At 37.6% G+C, this 17,526-nt stretch overlaps 2 protein-coding genes across 5 annotated transcripts; both read left to right on the forward strand.

Moving 5' to 3' along the window:
* The first annotated feature begins 781 nt into the window (after positions 1 to 781).
* LOC117934476 lies at positions 782 to 5,495 on the forward strand. 3 transcript variants are annotated; one of them, XM_034856179.1, is made up of 6 exons: positions 782 to 991; positions 1,945 to 1,996; positions 2,096 to 2,162; positions 2,454 to 2,587; positions 3,838 to 4,293; positions 4,465 to 5,495. In XM_034856179.1, the coding sequence occupies exons 3-6, from the start codon at positions 2,136 to 2,138 to the stop codon at positions 4,877 to 4,879; spliced, it is 1,032 nt and encodes a 343-aa protein (XP_034712070.1). In that variant the 5' UTR covers positions 782 to 991; positions 1,945 to 1,996; positions 2,096 to 2,135; the 3' UTR covers positions 4,880 to 5,495. The 3 variants fall into 3 exon arrangements, with proteins under 3 accessions (XP_034712070.1, XP_034712069.1, XP_034712068.1); XM_034856178.1 differs by lacking the exon at positions 1,945 to 1,996 and having other exon boundaries at positions 782 to 995; XM_034856177.1 differs by lacking the exon at positions 1,945 to 1,996.
* A 326-nt stretch (positions 5,496 to 5,821) lies between these two features.
* LOC117934477 lies at positions 5,822 to 17,497 on the forward strand. 2 transcript variants are annotated; one of them, XM_034856182.1, is made up of 6 exons: positions 5,822 to 6,300; positions 12,900 to 12,964; positions 13,267 to 13,668; positions 16,201 to 16,544; positions 16,668 to 16,902; positions 16,989 to 17,497. In XM_034856182.1, exons 2-5 carry the CDS (start codon positions 12,949 to 12,951, stop codon positions 16,881 to 16,883), a joined length of 978 nt encoding a protein of 325 aa, XP_034712073.1. In that variant the 5' UTR covers positions 5,822 to 6,300; positions 12,900 to 12,948; the 3' UTR covers positions 16,884 to 16,902; positions 16,989 to 17,497. The 2 variants fall into 2 exon arrangements, with proteins under 2 accessions (XP_034712073.1, XP_034712072.1); XM_034856181.1 differs by having other exon boundaries at positions 5,823 to 6,300; positions 16,668 to 17,497.
* Positions 17,498 to 17,526: the final 29 nt, after the last annotated feature.

The raw sequence follows: 17,526 nt of genomic DNA on the forward strand, positions 1-17,526 counted from the left end.
ATAAAAACATTAAATGAGGTTCGGGTTATATTCAGGTTGTTTGAACATTAATTTGAGTTCAATTTGAAAAAATTTAATCCAAGTTGAACTAAAGTATTAAATATGTTTGCTCAACTTTATATAAATATCGGATTGGGTCGGATTAACCCACCAAGTTACATCACTATGTGTATTTAACAGATTAGATTTCTTACTACCTTCAATTAGATGATTTACATCTCATCCCATATATTGAACGGCCAAGATTCCTAAGCAATATATAAAAAAATAAAAGTCCGGCCCTCATAGAATATATGGAAGTGTTGTTTTGAGGTAGGGAATTGTTGGGTGAGTTTGGGGTTGAATCAATGAATATACCTTCTTACTTTTTTTTCTTTTTTTTTTTTTAAATAAAAAAACATTTTTTTATATTTACTTCTTAAAACATACGTAATCAAACTACAATTATTAGTATTAATTTTCCATTAAAAGAATAAATTATAAATTCACCCCACTAACTTTAATGGCTCCAAATTGTTCAAATTTTTCATAAACATGAAAAAGAAAATTATTAAAAATTATTTTATATAATTTTCTTTGGTTTCAAAGGCTCACACGTGTTAGACCGGGCCCCAAATGCTCCCAAAACGGGCCATTCAACACCCACCACCAATTTTATTTTTATTTTTATTTTGAAAAAATCATTTTTATTCTAATTATTGAAAAAAAAAATTTTGTTAACCGCCTGACATTACCTTATTACCCTCGAGTTTGTGTGCTTTATCCAGAGAGGAATTAAGACAAATGGAAGGAAAAGCATTCTTCAAAACCCTAATTTCACTGTTAAGAAAGCTTCTTTATTTCTCTTCATTTCCCCAATATTTTATCCACTCTCTTTATAGATTCTGAATTAGACAATAAACAGATAACAGAACCCTTCACTTCGTTTGCCTTTTTGGGCGCATTTTGTTTCATGTTCTCAAGATTTTGAAGAGCCCATGAATTATTGTTGGTAGGTAATTGAATTGCGCCGTCTTATCCTTTTGTGATGCAATTCAGTGCTCTGTGATTGGAGTTTTTGGGTTGTTTGATGTTTCTGTGAGTGCCCTTTATTTGATTTTTTTTTTTAGCTTTTAGGGTTTTGCTTTCTAGGTATTTTGTTTAGTGGTTTTTGTATTTGAATGTTCGGTCTTTTGATTGGTTCTGGTATTTTTCTTGTTGCTTTGGATAAGATTTTTTTTGGGTTTCCGGTTTTCTTCGTTTTGGCTGCGGGAAAAATTGTGGTGAGAAAAAAACTTAATTTTGAACATCTTGTGGTTTGTTTTGGATGTTTATTTTCCTGCGCTTTCTCAGCAACCGTGCAGAGTTATTTTATTTGATTTTTAAGTTGTTTTTCTTACAAGTGGAATCAGGCATTGCTGGGTTCTGGTTATAATTTGTCAAGGGATGAAGTTTTTCTTTTCCTTTTTTTGGGGAATACTTGGTTTTTGAAAAAATAACCCATTGTGTCTCCTGTTGTTTTAGGTGAAACCCTTGGGCGGTTTTCGCTATCCTTTCACTTGATTGCTTGGAAAATTGTGGAAAAGAAAAGAAAATTGAATCTTGAATATTATGGTTCATGTTGTTTTTGTTTACAAAAAATTGGAATGCCCATAATACTAACTATGTTCAGTTGAATGAAGGTTCTTGTATTTTTTTTTTTTTTTTGTTTCTTTCGATCCCATGCTCCAAAAGTATGGGTTCAAGATTTTAATTTGTTTTCTTTTGTTTTCCTATTTTCACCAAGTGAACAAGGCATTTTTGGAGGTTCGTTTGCTGACAAGTGATTATAGGAATTGTCTGGTTCTGGTTGTTATTGATTATTAGATGTAGTCTTACACCAGTTCTTTCAATTGAACAATATTATTCGGGAGAAAGTTCGAAATATCTGAATCAATAACTAGCTTGTGTTTATTTTGTGATTAGTTGAAGTTTTGTCAATGAATAACTGTGATTGGAAGCTATCATTCTTAAATAGGTTCTCCTTCTCACCGTGGCTTTTATGTTTCCTTCTTTTTGTTTTTGGGGCTACCAATGTTTGCAAAGAATTGATCACTGTGCTTGTTTATTGAATCAGGTCCCCTTGAGTAAATGATTGGGTGCTTAAAGTGGAACCAATGGCATTGGCAACTCACCATGTGCCGGTAATTTGTGAAAATTCATGACTTTTTGGTATTTCATTTTCCTGTAAATTACATCAAAAGTAGTGTTTTGTGGAAATTATACACTGTCTTTTATTATTCTGCGGTGAGGTCAAAAGCTGTCCCTAAATTCGGATTTCATAAATTCTGCATGCATGAAAACTAACACTTAGTACATATGATGCAACGTTCCTTTCAAGATCTCATTCTCACATAGTCAATAAGCTGCTTTCTTTAAGTTTCTTTTCATATATCTTAACTTTGTGGAGGATTATCTTGTGTATTGCATTTCAGGGCTCTTATGCAACATTTCCCACTAGATCTCATTCATGGACCAAAGGGATAAAATTGAAGCAATATGTAAAAACACGTCACGTAGTTGGGAAACCTGATATAAGTTTCTCATTGAAGCGTAATCTTCATTTAAGGTGAGGTTTTGTTCCTTACATATTTGTTTTGTTGCTACTTCTTTTATTAAACTGTTGACAATTGGATTCACTGTTGGCTTTGAGGCTCTTAGTATTTAATCTGTTTGTTCTAATTTTTAAGTAGAAGTAAAATAAATTTAACTAGAGTATGGGTTAGTAAATAACAGTACTTGGTAAAGGTAACTAATGCAATGTAATTGGGTGGAATGATCTGAAATGATATTGGTTGTTATGCACCATCTTGTCATATTGGAAGGAAGGCACTTTCATAATTTCATTTTGAGGCTTTACTCCTTGAAATTGATGCTAATTTGCTAAAGCACTTGGGAACTTTAAATTTAGAGCACCTTGGTGATTTAGTTGATCAAACATTAAACTTTTCTGTATTTCATCTGTGCTTTAGTTGATCAGATTCTGACACGTATAAATACATTTTCTAAAATATTTGACTTTTTTCTTCTTAAAAATGATCAGACCTAGTAAAATCTATGACTTCACTATATGTATATGATATTAGTTCAAGTTTATTTCTAACTTGTGACCAAACCAACTATTTAGGTGTGTTGGAACCTTCATTTTTCTTGTGTTCCATTTAGGATTTTGTATTTGCATTTTTGTCACGTGGTTTTCTGGATGCTATTCTGACCCCACCTGATTTCAGATGTCTGATAGGCTACGGAAGGGTATGCCACCTAAGGTTGGTCTTAACTCTGGCCACCCAGTAAACCATGTGGAATTGTTGTTTTCTTATGGTCAGCTATCCATATTTCAGTGCAGAATTTGCTGGATGCTTCATAGATATCTTTTTCTGTTTATCTGATGTGGATCCACTCTTAAGTAATATTTAGATAATTCCTCTGAAATGAAATCATTCACTTATTTGGCATTTCATTTGACATGGATCATTGAATCCACTCCGTATTATGTGTGCAATCCTTTTAGGATTTTAGGAAATGACATGGTTTGCATTTTTTTTATATTGATTTAACTATGATTCCAATTTTTTATCCCTTCATTTTGTTGTTGTAAGAGATGGTTTTGGTACAAATTTTGTGAAAAAATAAATGTACTGATCTCATGTTTAGAATGTGATGATGCTTCCATGGGCTAGCATCATCCGAATCAATGGAGTCTATTTTTATTTAGTCCTATATTGGTCAAAATTTATGATGTCCATTTGCAAGTATTTAAATTTCTTCCTTTATGCTTTTATATCTTCAATTAGAAATTCAGATAAGTTGTTCCCACAGTGTAGGGACTCCTTGTGTTCGAGTTCCAAAACGAAGACCTTTGAAAATTTCTGCCTTTAAAGGTAGTGCACAAAATGATGAATCAGGAGGGAGAGCAAGTGGATCAAAGTCCCCCAAGAATTCCGTGAGACTTTCATATGCTCCACAAGGGAATGAAGAGACAATAACTGAATCTCCAAAATCACAGAATGTTCCTCTTCCCTATTCTTCTGAAGCAAATGGGACAATTGGTGGATCTCTGGCCATACAGAACTTGTTCAAGAAATGGTTGACAATGTTACGCACACAATCGCCCTGTCAAGAAGTAGATGAGATTTTAGGTGAAGGACCAGCTGTGAAAGAAATATCAGAAACTCAGAATGAGATTCAGAATAAGGACAGAGGTGAGATTCTAAAGGCTGTTTGGTTCTACTTTCTGGGTATGGACGCAGTGATAAAGATACCCTTGCTGATATTGTAAGTATAATGGGTTTGACCCAATGTTTCTTCTCTCCCCTCCCATCCACTCCCCTTCTCTCTCTCTGCATTCAGCTTGTACAAATTTCAGCTTATTCTTTCTTGTCCATGATAAGCTAGGCTAAATCCCAAAAATCTGTTTTGCTTCTAATTCTAGTGTTTTATTTGCAGCATACCTTTGTACCTGGCTGTTAATGTGGCTTATGGACCTGAAGTTTCGAAGGAGTTGGCTCCTTTGTGGGTTTTTGGACCCCTGATTGTTGCTCTTTACATCAAGATGCTCCAAGGGATATGTGCACTGTATGTCTTTAGCTTCAAGCAGACAGTTAAAGTAGTCAAGAACATACCCACTTACTATCTTCTGGCCTATACTTATATTGCTCACGGCAAGCTTAAAGAAGACATACAAGCTCGTTTTTGGCAACCTGTTGTTGACATCAAGAACTTGGACTACAGAGAGCTATCAAGAAGAAAGTTGAAAGATTTGCAAGAATGGTTATTGGAGAGGTACCTGGACTTTGTGGAGTCGATATGGCCCTATTATTGCAGAACAATCAGGTTTTTGAAGAGGGCTAATCTCATCTAGATTTGAGTGATGACAAACTGAAAAAGCTGTTGGCGAGGCTAGAGGGTGAGCTGAAGTTAGAGTTTCTTCTGCAAGTGTTTGGAACGTTAGAGATTTTTGAAACAGTGCTTGCAAAAACCCCATTTTGGACTTGGGGTTCTTGGTCCCTTGAGCACAAGTCAGGGATTATAACAAGCAGTCACTCCAATCCTGTAATTTTTAAAAAAGCAATGATTTTATTCTTGCACAAGTTCCTTAATTATTTGTTACTCTGTATCCAGTTGCTTACATTTGAGGTTCCATAATGAGGTGGAAGTGGTTTCAACTGCATCAGTTAGGCATTACCCATGGGCATTGGGTCTTCTCTTTTCTCTTGTTTGTTTGTTACCTTATCACGTTATGGGAGGTATTCTTCGATGATTCATAGTCATAAAGATGGCTCATTTCTTCTGCATTTTTCCGGCCGAGTGAACATGAAAAAGAAATTACAAACACTGGCCATGACATCCCTTTATGTTGATCTCTTTGGGAGTTGGTTTTTTTTTTGTTTGTTTTTTTTCCTTCGATGTAAGAACACTAGATCAGGTGTGAATCACATTAAGATACTGATGAAATGATGCCTTGTTTCCATGTCTTATGCTTTGGTGTTCTCCTGAGACTTCAATTTGGAATGAAAAATGGGATTAGTGTGGCACCAGACGGAGCAACTGTGTTTCACACATCATCTTAGTTGTCTTGTAACTCTCTCTACTCTAATTCTATTTTGAAAATCAGGGAAAAAAAGCTTTTCCAAAAGACCCATACTTGGAGGGTTACAAAACGGGATTTTCTTGTTTTTCCGTCTTCATGGAAAAGAAAGGAAACGAGGAAGAAAACATGAAGTTTTTGGGGAGAATTCTTCGGACATTTATATAGAAATGATTTTTTTTTTTTAATATATAAATGAACAGAGCTGATTGCTAGGATTTATTTTTTCCCAAGAGAGCCTAACCTCAAGTTTTCCGGACGGAAAAACGTGGAGAAAGGAAAAAGAAAAGAACAGGAAAAATCAATGCAAGGAAAGAATCAAAGGGCGATGAGAGAAGCGGGTCCGTCCAAAAAGCGCTCGCTTCAACCTCCTGAATAAAAAAAACAAAAGAAAAGCCTCTCTTTGGTTCGCTCTCTGCCCCGGATTCCAATACCCGTTCTTCTGAATCTTCGAGATCATCCCTTTCCGAGCATTTTCTTCATTATCTCGGGAAAATTTTCAAATGGGTGTCTCTGAATTTCACTCAATTCAAATGGGTTTGCCTCAAAATCTAACATGAGTTGGTGGAGTCGGTAATAGATTGAGCTGCTGAGATTATTGCCTCCAGAATATGGCAGTAAAATATGGTTCTTCTCCATTTTCTTGTGTCTCGACTTCTCTTTCTTCACCTTTTCACTCCAGGAGGATTTTCCAGGTCCGTTTTCGCTCCTCTGTTTGGTTACCGAGAAAAGTTTGGCTTTTTTCTGAAGAAAATTGTTGGGTCATTTTGTTGATAGTTGTATTATGTGGTTTTCAATAGCTTAGGAATCTTATCACGGTTGTGAACCTATTGGTTCTGTAATTGTCAAATAGCTTTTATTTCTCTAAAATTTTGGTAGCCATTTGCTCAAATGGTGTGTACATTTACTTTCTTGACCATATTTTTTACTTTGTTACAAAGAACACATTGTTACTACCTGGTTCGTGTAAGCTCAACTCGACAAAACCTTATCCCAACTATTTGGAGTTTGAGTTTTGGTCTGGAGAATCAAATGTCTTAATAAGGAGTTTCTTGATTCCAATAACCAGAAGAGAAACCCACAATTTTGTGACATGATATGTGGAAAAATAATGAAGTAAGGTAGTTGCTCAATCAGAATGAGCGGTACATGTGGTTCACCCATTTGCGGTATATCCATGGGCAATCCAGCAAGAGGAAATCTACTACCAAATCAGGGATAAGAATATGGAAAAAGAGAAAAAAAGGGATCTTCTTTATGACCTAGTGAAACTAACTGAATGTTCTGTCACCTACAGAAACCTGACATGGGCACTGTAACACATTATTTTACCACAACCTACCTTCACTTCCATGGTCATATTCCAGAGAAATTTGTGGAGGCACTTTTTGATAAGCTTTCAGCCCTTGGGTTTTTCCTGGAATTGTTATATCAAGGGAGCAAGAGAGTGTAAGGGAGAAGACCCTGTCAATACTCCTATGTAATCCAGAGTGCTAAGTTGTACCCAATCTTTGATCAGTCTTAAAATACCTGATGATTATATCTGTCAGTAACCTCAATGGTTGGGCTCAGCTTTACAAATTCTTTCCTGGCTCTGCTCTCTATCCATAGGATTTGTTTCCTCTTGCTCTTAAGCTGTTGAGTTCAGCTTTATATTTGGTCTTTTTAACCACCTTATTTTCCTCTCCGCATGTTTAACCTTGCCATTGGATGAAAAATTCGCCATTTTTCTTCACATGCTTCTTTTAACTGACATTTTGGACAAAATGTTAAGAGATTTAACTAAGTGTCTATTCTGTGCAAGAATGGATATTATTGCATTTCTGGCATCTTATAAATTTTTGTAAAATTTTTTCAGTTCTGTAATGAGTAGCTGCCATGATGAAATCAGGATGAACTATGCCTAAAATTATTCTATGCTATCATTTTTTTTTTTTGTATTTTCATTTATTATGCTCTATATGGGGTTTAGTTGAAGAATCTAGAACATTTCAATATGAAGTTGCAGGCCAGTGAGAGTCATTGAAGAGAAAATGTAAAAAAAAAAAAAAAAAAGTGCACTTTAAGTGGAATGGTATTATAACCAGCCTAGAGAGTAGGTTAGATCTATTGGATGGTGAGAAGTTAGGCAAGGATATGATACGGTGTGGTGATCATGGTTAGGACAACTCTAATTGTCAAGTTTGGTGGATAGAGGTGGTCTGATGGGGGTGACAAATAAAAATCTAAAGAAATCCTGTACTTATCAGAGCAGCCTCAATGTAGTAACATCAGGTGTTAAAAAGGAGAAAAAGGCTTGGGATTTCTTTTGCTTTTGGCATAGCAAGCTCCAAGAGAGAGGCCTGCATGAGGTATGGATATATCTGGATGTAGAGTGCCCTTGATAATTGTGTCATTGTGCTTTGATTGAAGGCTTTCAGCGGCGTGGATAGTTCAATCTGGTAATTGATTTCTATACCTGAGGTGTTGTTCATCCGAGAAACACTAGTGTGGTGTGACCTTGTTCAATTTGGGTTTGAAAACAAGCCTTCCCTTTGGTTTCATGTATGAATAGGACAATCCATGTCAGATTCAATGTGGATCCAACTTATGACTGACTCATGTGATTTGGGTGGTTAGTAGAAATGGGGACCACCATAGCTCCTTTTTTTTCACAGGAATCCCTTCTTAATTTGGTTCATCAAATCTGTGGATTTATGAAATCTTTCCTCTGGAATTCCAACAACTTCTAGCAAGATTCAGTTGATGACATAAACAAGGCCAAAATGACACAAATAGGATCATCATGATGAACAGTGTGATCCACCTTGAAAATGAATAATGAGTCCTGATTGATCCTAACAAAACTAGAAAATAATGATATTGGACCTTGAGGATTTGTATACAATCTTAGACACCAAACTGTAGAATGGAATTTGTATATGTTATTATTTATTTATTTTTGATAAGTAAAGAAGAGTAATTGTATTAAAAAGAGGCACTAAAATAGTGGCCCGTGAGATACAAGAAAGATACACTCACCCCCTTACAACCGAAACAAAAAACTGACAAGAAAGGTTGAGAATTAGAGTTGTCAAGTTTGGTGTATGGACCCACACTGAAGAAGGACAGGGAAGGTTCTTGGGGTGAGCTAGGGGCTATTAGAGGTTTGTGGAGTGATCCCTGGTGTGTGGTAGGTGATTTTAATATGATCAAATTCCCTTTCGAGCGTAGTAGAGGTGGAAGGTTGTCCTTTGCCATGAGGAGATTTTTAGAGGTGATAGAGGACTTAGAATTAAGGGACTTGCCCCTATAGGGAGGTCACTTTGCTTGGAGTGGTGGCTTGAATAATCAGTCCAAGTCGAGAATTGATCATTTCCTTGTTTTTGAGGATTGGGAAGGTAGTTTTTTTGGGGCTGTTTAGTGCGCTCTTCCTAGACCGGTGTCTGACCACTTTCCTATTCTTCTTGACAGGGGAGGTTTGAGGAGAGGTCCTACACCTTTCAGATTTGAAAATATGTGGTTGAAGGATGAAGGTTTTAAGATTGTTCCAAAGACGTGGTGGGAGGGGTTCAATTTTAGTGTGTCAGCTAGTTTCATTCTGGCTGAAAAGCTGAAAGCATTGAAACCTATTATGAGAAATTGGAATAGGGACGTCTTTGGTAAGATAGAAGTGTAGAATGCTTTGGCTTTGAACTTGGTGGATTTTTGGGATAGAGAGGAGAGTTCTCGCTCACTTTCTCTGGAAGAGATGGATGTTAGGAAGGAAGCAAGGGAGAACTATAAAAATGAGCCCTTTATGAAGAAGTGTCTTGGAGATAGAAATCAATGGAAGTGTGGCTGAGGGAGGGGGACAGAAATACGAAATTTTTCCACGGGATGGCTAATGTTCATAAAATGAGGAACCGAATGGCTAGAGTCAAAATAAATGGAATGTGGTTCATTGAGGAGAGCAATATTAAAAAGGAAGTGGGTAGAGCGTTCTAGATTCTGCTCTCTGCCATTAGTGATTGGAGGCCCAACTTAAGTGGACTGTCCTTTAAAAGGTTGGATGATCAAGAGGTGTCAAGGCTGGAAAAACCTTTTTATGAGGAGGTTTTTGGTGCTCTTTCGGGTTTTAGTGGGGACAAAGCACCAGGTCCGGATGGGTTCTCTTTGGCGTTCTGGCAGTCCTCTTGAGAGTTTGGAAAAGATGAGGTGATGAGCTTTTTTCGGGAATTTCATGAACATGGTCATTTTGTGAGGAGTTTGAATGCAACTTTCTTAGTGTTGATTTCGAAGAAAGGGGGGGAGCGCAAGACTTGAGGGACTTTAGGCTAATTAGCTTGGTGGGAGGATTGTACAAATGGTTAGCTAAGGTGCTGGCAAATAGGCTAAAAGTGGTGATAACTAAAGTGATTTCCAAGGCCCAACATTCGTTTGTGAAGAGTAGACAAATTTTGGATGCAGTGCTTGTTGCCAATGAAGCCATTGATTCGATTTTGAAAAGTAATGGGGGTGTGGTTTTTTGCAAACTTGATATAGAGAAGGCTTATGATCATGTGGAGTAGTCCTTTTTGTTTTCGGTCTTGGAAAAGATGGGTTTTGGGGAGAAGTGGATAAGGTGGATCAAGTGGTGCATATCCACTACTAGTTTTTCAGTCTTGGTTAATGGAACCCCTTCTGGCTTTTTCTAAAGCTCTAGGAGTCTAAGGTAGGGAGATCCCCTTTCTCTTTATTTGTTCACTACTAGTTTTTCAGCCTTAAGGTAGGGAGACCCCCTTTCTCTTTATTTGTTTGTGATTGCAATGGAGGCTTTAAGTTGCCTTTTGAAAAGAGTTGTTGAGGAGGTTTTTTGTTGGCTTGCCAGGTGAGGGGAAAAGGGGGTGAAGGGGTCATGGTGTCTCACTTGCTATTTGCAGATGATACCTTAGTATTCTGTGAGGCATCCCAAGACCAGATGACTTTTTTATGCTGGTTGCTTATGTGGTTCGAGGCTATTTTAGGGTTGAGAGTTAACTTAGATAAAAGTGAGTTGACCCCAATGGAAAGAGTGGAGAATGTGGAGGATTTGGCTTCAGAACTTGGTTGTAAGGTGGGAAGTTTACCCTCCACTTACTTGGGGATTCCGTTGGGTGCTCCTTTCAAGTCTGTGATAGCTTGGGATGGAGTTGAGGAGAGGTTTCATAAGAGATTGGCTATGTGGAAGCGTCAATACATCTTTAAGGGTGGGAGAGTTACCTTGATACAAAGCATGTTATCAAGTTTGCCTATTTACTTCATGTCTATCCTCCACTTACCAAGGTTGGTCAGATTGAGGCTAGAGTAGATTCGGAGGGATTTTTTGTGGGGTGGTGGGGCTCTTGAGCGAAAGCCTCATTTAGTAAGGTGGGCAACCGTTTGTTCAGATAAAAGAAAAGGGGGCTTGGGGGTTAAGAGTCTTGTTATTCTTAATAAGACTCTTCTTTGCAAATGGAGTTGACATTTTGCGAATGAGAGAGAGGTCCAAAAGTGATAAGTGGGAAGTATGCGGAGGATCGAGGTGGCTGGTGTTCTTGCGAGGTAAGGGAGGGGTTGTGGAAAGCAATTAGGAAGCTTTGACACTTCGTAAGCAGTAAACTTCCCTTTGTGGTGGGTAATGGGCAGAGGGTGAGTTTTTAGAGGGATAGGTGGTGTGGGGACTCACCTTTGTGTGATTCTTTCCCCTCTTTATCTGCCTTTGCTATTTCCAAAGAGGCTTGGGTGAAAGATGTTTGGAATGTCTCAAAAGGTGAGGGGAGTTGGAGTCCTTGATTTACTAGACATTTCAATGATTGGGAGGTGGTTGAGGTGGAGAGCCTTTTGTTATGGCTGAGTGGGAAGAGAGGGAATATGAATGAGGAGGATCGGGTGTTGTGGACGCTAATGAAGAGTGGTAAGTTCTCTGTAAAGTTTCTCTACAAAGCCTTAGAGTCGGACTCTTCCATTTACTTCCCAATGTAGATCATTTGGAACTTACGTGTGCAACCAAAAGTAAGCTTCTTTGCTTGGGAGGCCTCATGGGGAAAAGCTTTAACTTTGGACCAAATCCAAAAGAGGGGTTGGGCTTTGGCAAATAGGTGTTATCTTTGTCATATAAATGAGGAATCCATAGATCACTTACTTATCCATCGTGTAAAGACAAGGGCTTTGTGGGAGATGTTCTTCTCTCTCTTTTGACTTTCATGGGTGTTTCCTTCTTCGGTTAGGGAAACCCTCTTGAGTTGGAATGGATCTTTTGTGGGTAAAAAGCGCAAGAAATTTTGGAGAGCGGGGCCCTTATGCATTTTTTGGATGGTTTGGAAGGCAAGAAACAAAATCACCTTTGAAGACAATGTGCTGTCCACCCAAAGGCTAAAAGGTTCTTTTGTGTACTTATTATGGTTGGAGACTAAGATGTTTATAAAAGATGGTCCTTCAACGTTAATAGATTTCATTGATTGGGTGGGCTCCTTTGAGGGAGGGGTTTTCTCTTGTTTATCCTTTTGGCATTTGCATATCTTATTCTGACCTGTGTAAGAATGATAACTGATCAATCTTATATTCCTTTTAGAAAATTGAGTAGGGGCTAGCTCTGAAAGTATTATCATTAAGTTCAGGCAGGTTTATATAATGTTGAGCTTTTTCATATCAAAAGAAACTGATTTTCTAGCATTTCTAGTGATTTTTCATTTCTCCTGCTCCTATGTTGTCAGTGTAGCTTCAAATTCTATTGATATTTATAACTTCCACACTACTTCACTGACCTCAAGTCATGCACTGTGGTATATTAAAGCTTGTATGATCCCTGGCTCTATCATCATCAATTACTACTCTTCCTACCACCCTGCTTTTGCCTCAAAGCATTCAGTGTTATATGAAAAAGTTGAACTATGCCTCTTCAGTTATTTTGTTATGATCCTAAAAAGTTATGGTACTTTCGCATATTGGTCAAACTTTGTAAAGCAGAGTAGGTTCCACATCCTGGATTCACCAATAAGTAGACTGAGTCCTGCTGAGGATGTCTGTCAAGGAAGTGCAGCATTCTGTGACAATCTTAAAAATTATAGGGCTTTGATTTTTTGTGCTTAATCAGTTTAAAGGCTTTTCCTATATTGGTTAAGATTCATATTTGATGCTACCATAATCTATCCATGGCATTCATGAATATATAAGTTTAAGATTTTGCATAATATAGTCATATCTACTGTTTCCTCCGCTCTCTCTCTCTCTCTTTGTTTTTTGTGTGTAAACTTTGCACTTCTATTTGAGTAAGTTTCTACTAAAAAAGTGGCCTATGTTAATTTCCACTCCACTACTCTTATGATTTGACATCCAGCTGAGCTCATCACGGAGATCAATACAGATATCAAGATGATGTGCAGCTGATGAGAAATACTGAAGGTAGGTTCATTTATTTATTGGATTCCTTCCAGGATATATAATTCTGTTTTTAGAGTGTGATTTAGCCAGATCAAATCAGAATTCTCTAGTGAACCTGATATGAAATATATTGAAATGGGAGCTTCTAAATTACAATTAACTGTTACTGTAAGCTTTAATTTCGCCTTTTCAGATGCATGTTTTAGCTTGGCTGAGTCATAGTCCTAACTTTCATGGTCACTTTTACAGTGTACAATTGCCAGGTTGATTATTGCTGCTCTGAACATGTCTGTCTTTTTTTGTTCGTTTTCTGTCATTGCTAGTCATTGAGCCATATCACATCATACATGGAATGTTCAATGTAAAAAGAAGGTTTCTGAAGAGGCATGCTATTCTATTTGCTACTTCTGAAGACCAATCTCCTTTAGATGAACTCAAACCAGATACTTCAGAGCAAGAAGAGTACCATCCTAATGCTGAAGCCATCCCTTCTGCGAGCATTACATATTTCCATTCAGAGGGTACTGGTGGAAAACCGGGTTTGATCTCATTTTACAATCGTCCATACAAAAGAGCGAATGAAGATCTTATATCTGGTCCACCAAGGAATCAGAACAACCTGCTATGGTTCATTGGTCCTTCTATCCTGGTAGCCTCTTTCATTTTCCCTTCGCTTTATCTGCGCAGAATACTTTCAACTGTATTTGAGGATTCTCTTTTAACAGGTGAGGACACTTGGCTATGTTGGTGCAGAAGTATTGTTTTTCTAAAATCGTTTTCCTTTTAGTTTGACTGGCAAAAATTAGATAAATAATCATGTTTGTCTTGGGTGGGCCTGGTAGGGAATGGTTGCTTTTGGTAATTCTGCTTTTCTTTTCTTTTCTTTGTAGAAATTTTTGTATGGATCTTCCTAGGTTTTTTTCTTTCTTTGATTCTGTGGTGCCATCTACATTTTAATTGCTTTTAAGGCTAATTGTAGCCTGTATAATCATGTGGGTACAATGTGCAAGAGAAAATGAAATGCATGAATGCATAAAAATTTTCCAAGTTGTCATGAAGATTATTGATGGTACTTAAGACTAGGTGGAACTGATGATTCTAGAGAGACCAGAAAATGTACTAGTACATGATATTTATAGTCTAACTGAAGAGCGTGAAAGATATGGGTGGGATATCTAGATGGAAAAGCAATAACTAACAAGAGGATGGGAGGGAAAAGATGTTTCTATTAATCCGACTCTCTGAATTGTGTACATGGTTGTTGTTAAATATATACATGAGTAATGCTAGGATCAAGGCTAAAAACTAGGAAGATAAAATGGGAAAACATCTGTAAAATTCCTATAAATAAGCTAAATATAGGAACGAATTAGCCTAATTAATCCCAGAATTTTAGGCTTGAAAGCAAACTCTTCCAAGCTTTATGGTCTGATTTGATTTTGGATTCTCAAGACTCTCCTCATGGACATTGATCATTCCCAGCTTGCCAAGGATTCCCTGGAGCTGTGGCTAATTGTTTTCCAGTTGACACGAATAGTGTACAAATCAGCTGCTATCTATCTTTCCTTTAATGAAATGTCGATCAACTTCAACGTGCTTTGTTCTATCATATTGCACCAAATGTGAGCTATACTTATGGCAGCCTCATTGTCACAATACAGCTTCATAGGTCTATCATTCTCCATCTTTATTCCCTTAGGAGAGATTTTAAATATAGGAGTCTACAAATTCCCAAGGCCATTGATCTAAAATCAGCTTTTGCACTAGATCTCGCCATAACTGTTTGTTTTTTGCTTCTCCATGTCACCAAATTGCCTCTAATAAACGTGCAGTACCCAGAAGTAGACCGCCTAGCATTGATACAACCTGCTCAGTTAGCATCTGTATATGCCTCCACCGCTAGGTTGCTGATTTTTGAAAATAGGAGTTCTCCGGTGCTCCTTTGAGATATCTCAAAAGTCTCACCACTGCATTCATATGTTTTTCATTTGGTGCATGCATATATTGATTACCAATTCCAACTGCAAAGACAATATTTGGTCTAGTATGGGACAATAAAATCTTGTTCTTTGATTTAGCCACCTCAACGCCTAGGAAGTATCTCAAGTCCCCTAGGTTAATTTCAAATTTGTTAGCAAGGGAATCCTTCAAATTCTGATTTCATTCAGGTTATTTCTAGTCACAATTATATCATCTACATATACAATTAGTATAGTGACCTACCTCCTTCATGTCTGTGAAACCTTGGGTGATCAACTTGGCTTTGCAAATATCATGAACTGACTTGGTAAAATTTTTCTAACCAAGCGCATGGTGACTGCGTCAATCCATAAAGAGATTTTCTTAATCTGCAAACTTTCCTTCTGCTAAAATTTTCCTCAAAGCCTGGTGGCAATTCCATGAATCCTTCTTCCTCTAAATCTCCATAAAGAAAAACATTCTTTACATCTAGTTGGTGTAAAGGCCAGACTTGAGTGGTAGCAAGTGAGAGTAGAACTTGAACTGAGCTCATCTTTGCAACCTGTGCAAAGGTTTCTTGGTAGTTGATCTTGTAAGTTTGTGTGAATCCTTTTGCAACCCAGCTTAGCCTTGTACCAATCAATTTTCCCATCTGATTTGAATTTTACTGTGAACACCCACTTGCAACCTAAGAAATTTCTAATAGGAAGTTCTACCAAGTCCCATGTCCCATTTTTGTGTAAGGCTCTCATTTCTTCTTGAACTGCTCCTCCATTTTTGATCTTGCAAAGCTTCCTGAATAGAATTTGGGATACTCACACCAGAGAGATTAGTAGTAAAGACTTTAAAGGATGGGTTAAGCTGACTATAGGAAACAAAATTAGAGATAGGGTGTTGAGTGCAAGTTCAGACCCTTTTTTAAGAGCAATAGGAAATTCAAATCAGATGAAGACTCATAAAGTGATTCAGAACTTGGTAAATTTGGGGAAGTTGGGGAATTTGGAGACTCATCTGTGTTGTTTAAGTTTTCCATGTTTTGTTCAGGGGATTGGGAGTGAGGAATTGGTAGCTCCTTTATTCCTTCTTGAATACACTTTTATCTCTGCTTGTTTTGCCTAGTAATCCTTGGGAATAGAAGCTCTCAGCAAAAGTTGTCCCTTTGATACTGCAATATATTTAATCTGTTGGTGCATGTCTTATTAAATCTTTTATGCTTTCTTTTCTAAATGTTGTTTTGGTTATTTGGCTGCCCTGTTTGATGGTTTCCTTTTCTCCACAATCCTTTGTTCTATCGGCAGATTTTCTCATATTGTTCTTTACGGAAGCCCTTTTCTACTGTGGTGTTGCGGTTTTTCTTCTGCTAATAGACAGTTTGCGGAGGCCTCTTGAGCCAGTTTCTGATACAAATAGCCACAGAATCCCAGCTCCTCAGTTGGGGCACCGAATCGCTTCTGGTGCTGCCTTGGTGCTTAGTCTTATAATTCCTATGGTGACCATGGGTTTGGTCTGGCCGTGGACTGGCCCTGCAGCTTCTGCTACTCTTGCTCCATACCTGGTTGGTATTGTTGTCCAGTTTGCTTTTGAGCAGTACGCAAGATATATAAAGTCACCATCATGGCCAGTAATTCCGATTGTCTTTCAAGTAAGGACATTGACAACTTCATGCTAACCAACTTTATGTTTGGAATGTTAGTAAGGACCTTCATTTAATTTTTATTTTTATATTAATCCATTATGATTTAAAGAAAAAGTATTTACTTCACAGGTTTATAGATTACACCAACTTAATAGAGCAGCACAATTGGTGACAGCCCTGTCATTCACGGTGAGGGGAGCTGAGATGACCACACACAACTTGGCAATAAACAGTTCACTGGGCACACTTTTGAATGTCCTTCAATTCCTTGGGGTCATCTGCATTTGGTCTCTCTCCAGCTTCCTCATGAGGTTTTTCCCTTCTGCTACAATGACTCAGCAATGATCTTGAATTTTCTGAAAAAGTTGGTAAATTAACATCTCGCTCTGAATAAGACTGCATTTTACTTGGTCTCATTTGAGGTAATCTAATAAAACCTGATGGATCCAGCCTTTGTTGGTTTTTCTGCTCTGGTGGAATTCTGAAACTACATGTGTATTGAAGCATTCTTCTCTGAAGCATATCAAAAGGTCATTGCAGGACATGGAGAAGGAATATTCTAACTGCAGTAGGGACTCTAATGAAAACCACTTTGCTGCTTGGCTGGGACTGATTTTCCAATATCATGGCTGGAATGCTGGATATCATTCAGCTTATTAAAAGCATCATCTCTTGTTAATGCTTTAGATTGTTCCTTTAACGATCAATGATCTTCTTGAAGTGGCTTAGCAAGGTTAAAGCACAGAGAAAACCACTGAAATTTAGCATCTATATGCTCCTTTGGTTGCTCATTTTCTTCTGTTATTAATTTTTTCTATCCCTTCTGGATACCACAATAAGTCTCCGATCAATAACAGGTTTACATTAGAATCATTCTTCTCCCTATCTGTGCCCTCCCTTAGATTATGCTGCTGTTATTACTTTAGCATTATGGGTATTAAAATGGTCGGGGTTCATTTCTCTTTGGGTTTATCATTGCTGGGAGAGC

Source organism: Vitis riparia, chromosome 17 (assembly GCF_004353265.1).
Source record: "Vitis riparia cultivar Riparia Gloire de Montpellier isolate 1030 chromosome 17, EGFV_Vit.rip_1.0, whole genome shotgun sequence".
NCBI lineage: Eukaryota > Viridiplantae > Streptophyta > Magnoliopsida > Vitales > Vitaceae > Vitis > Vitis riparia.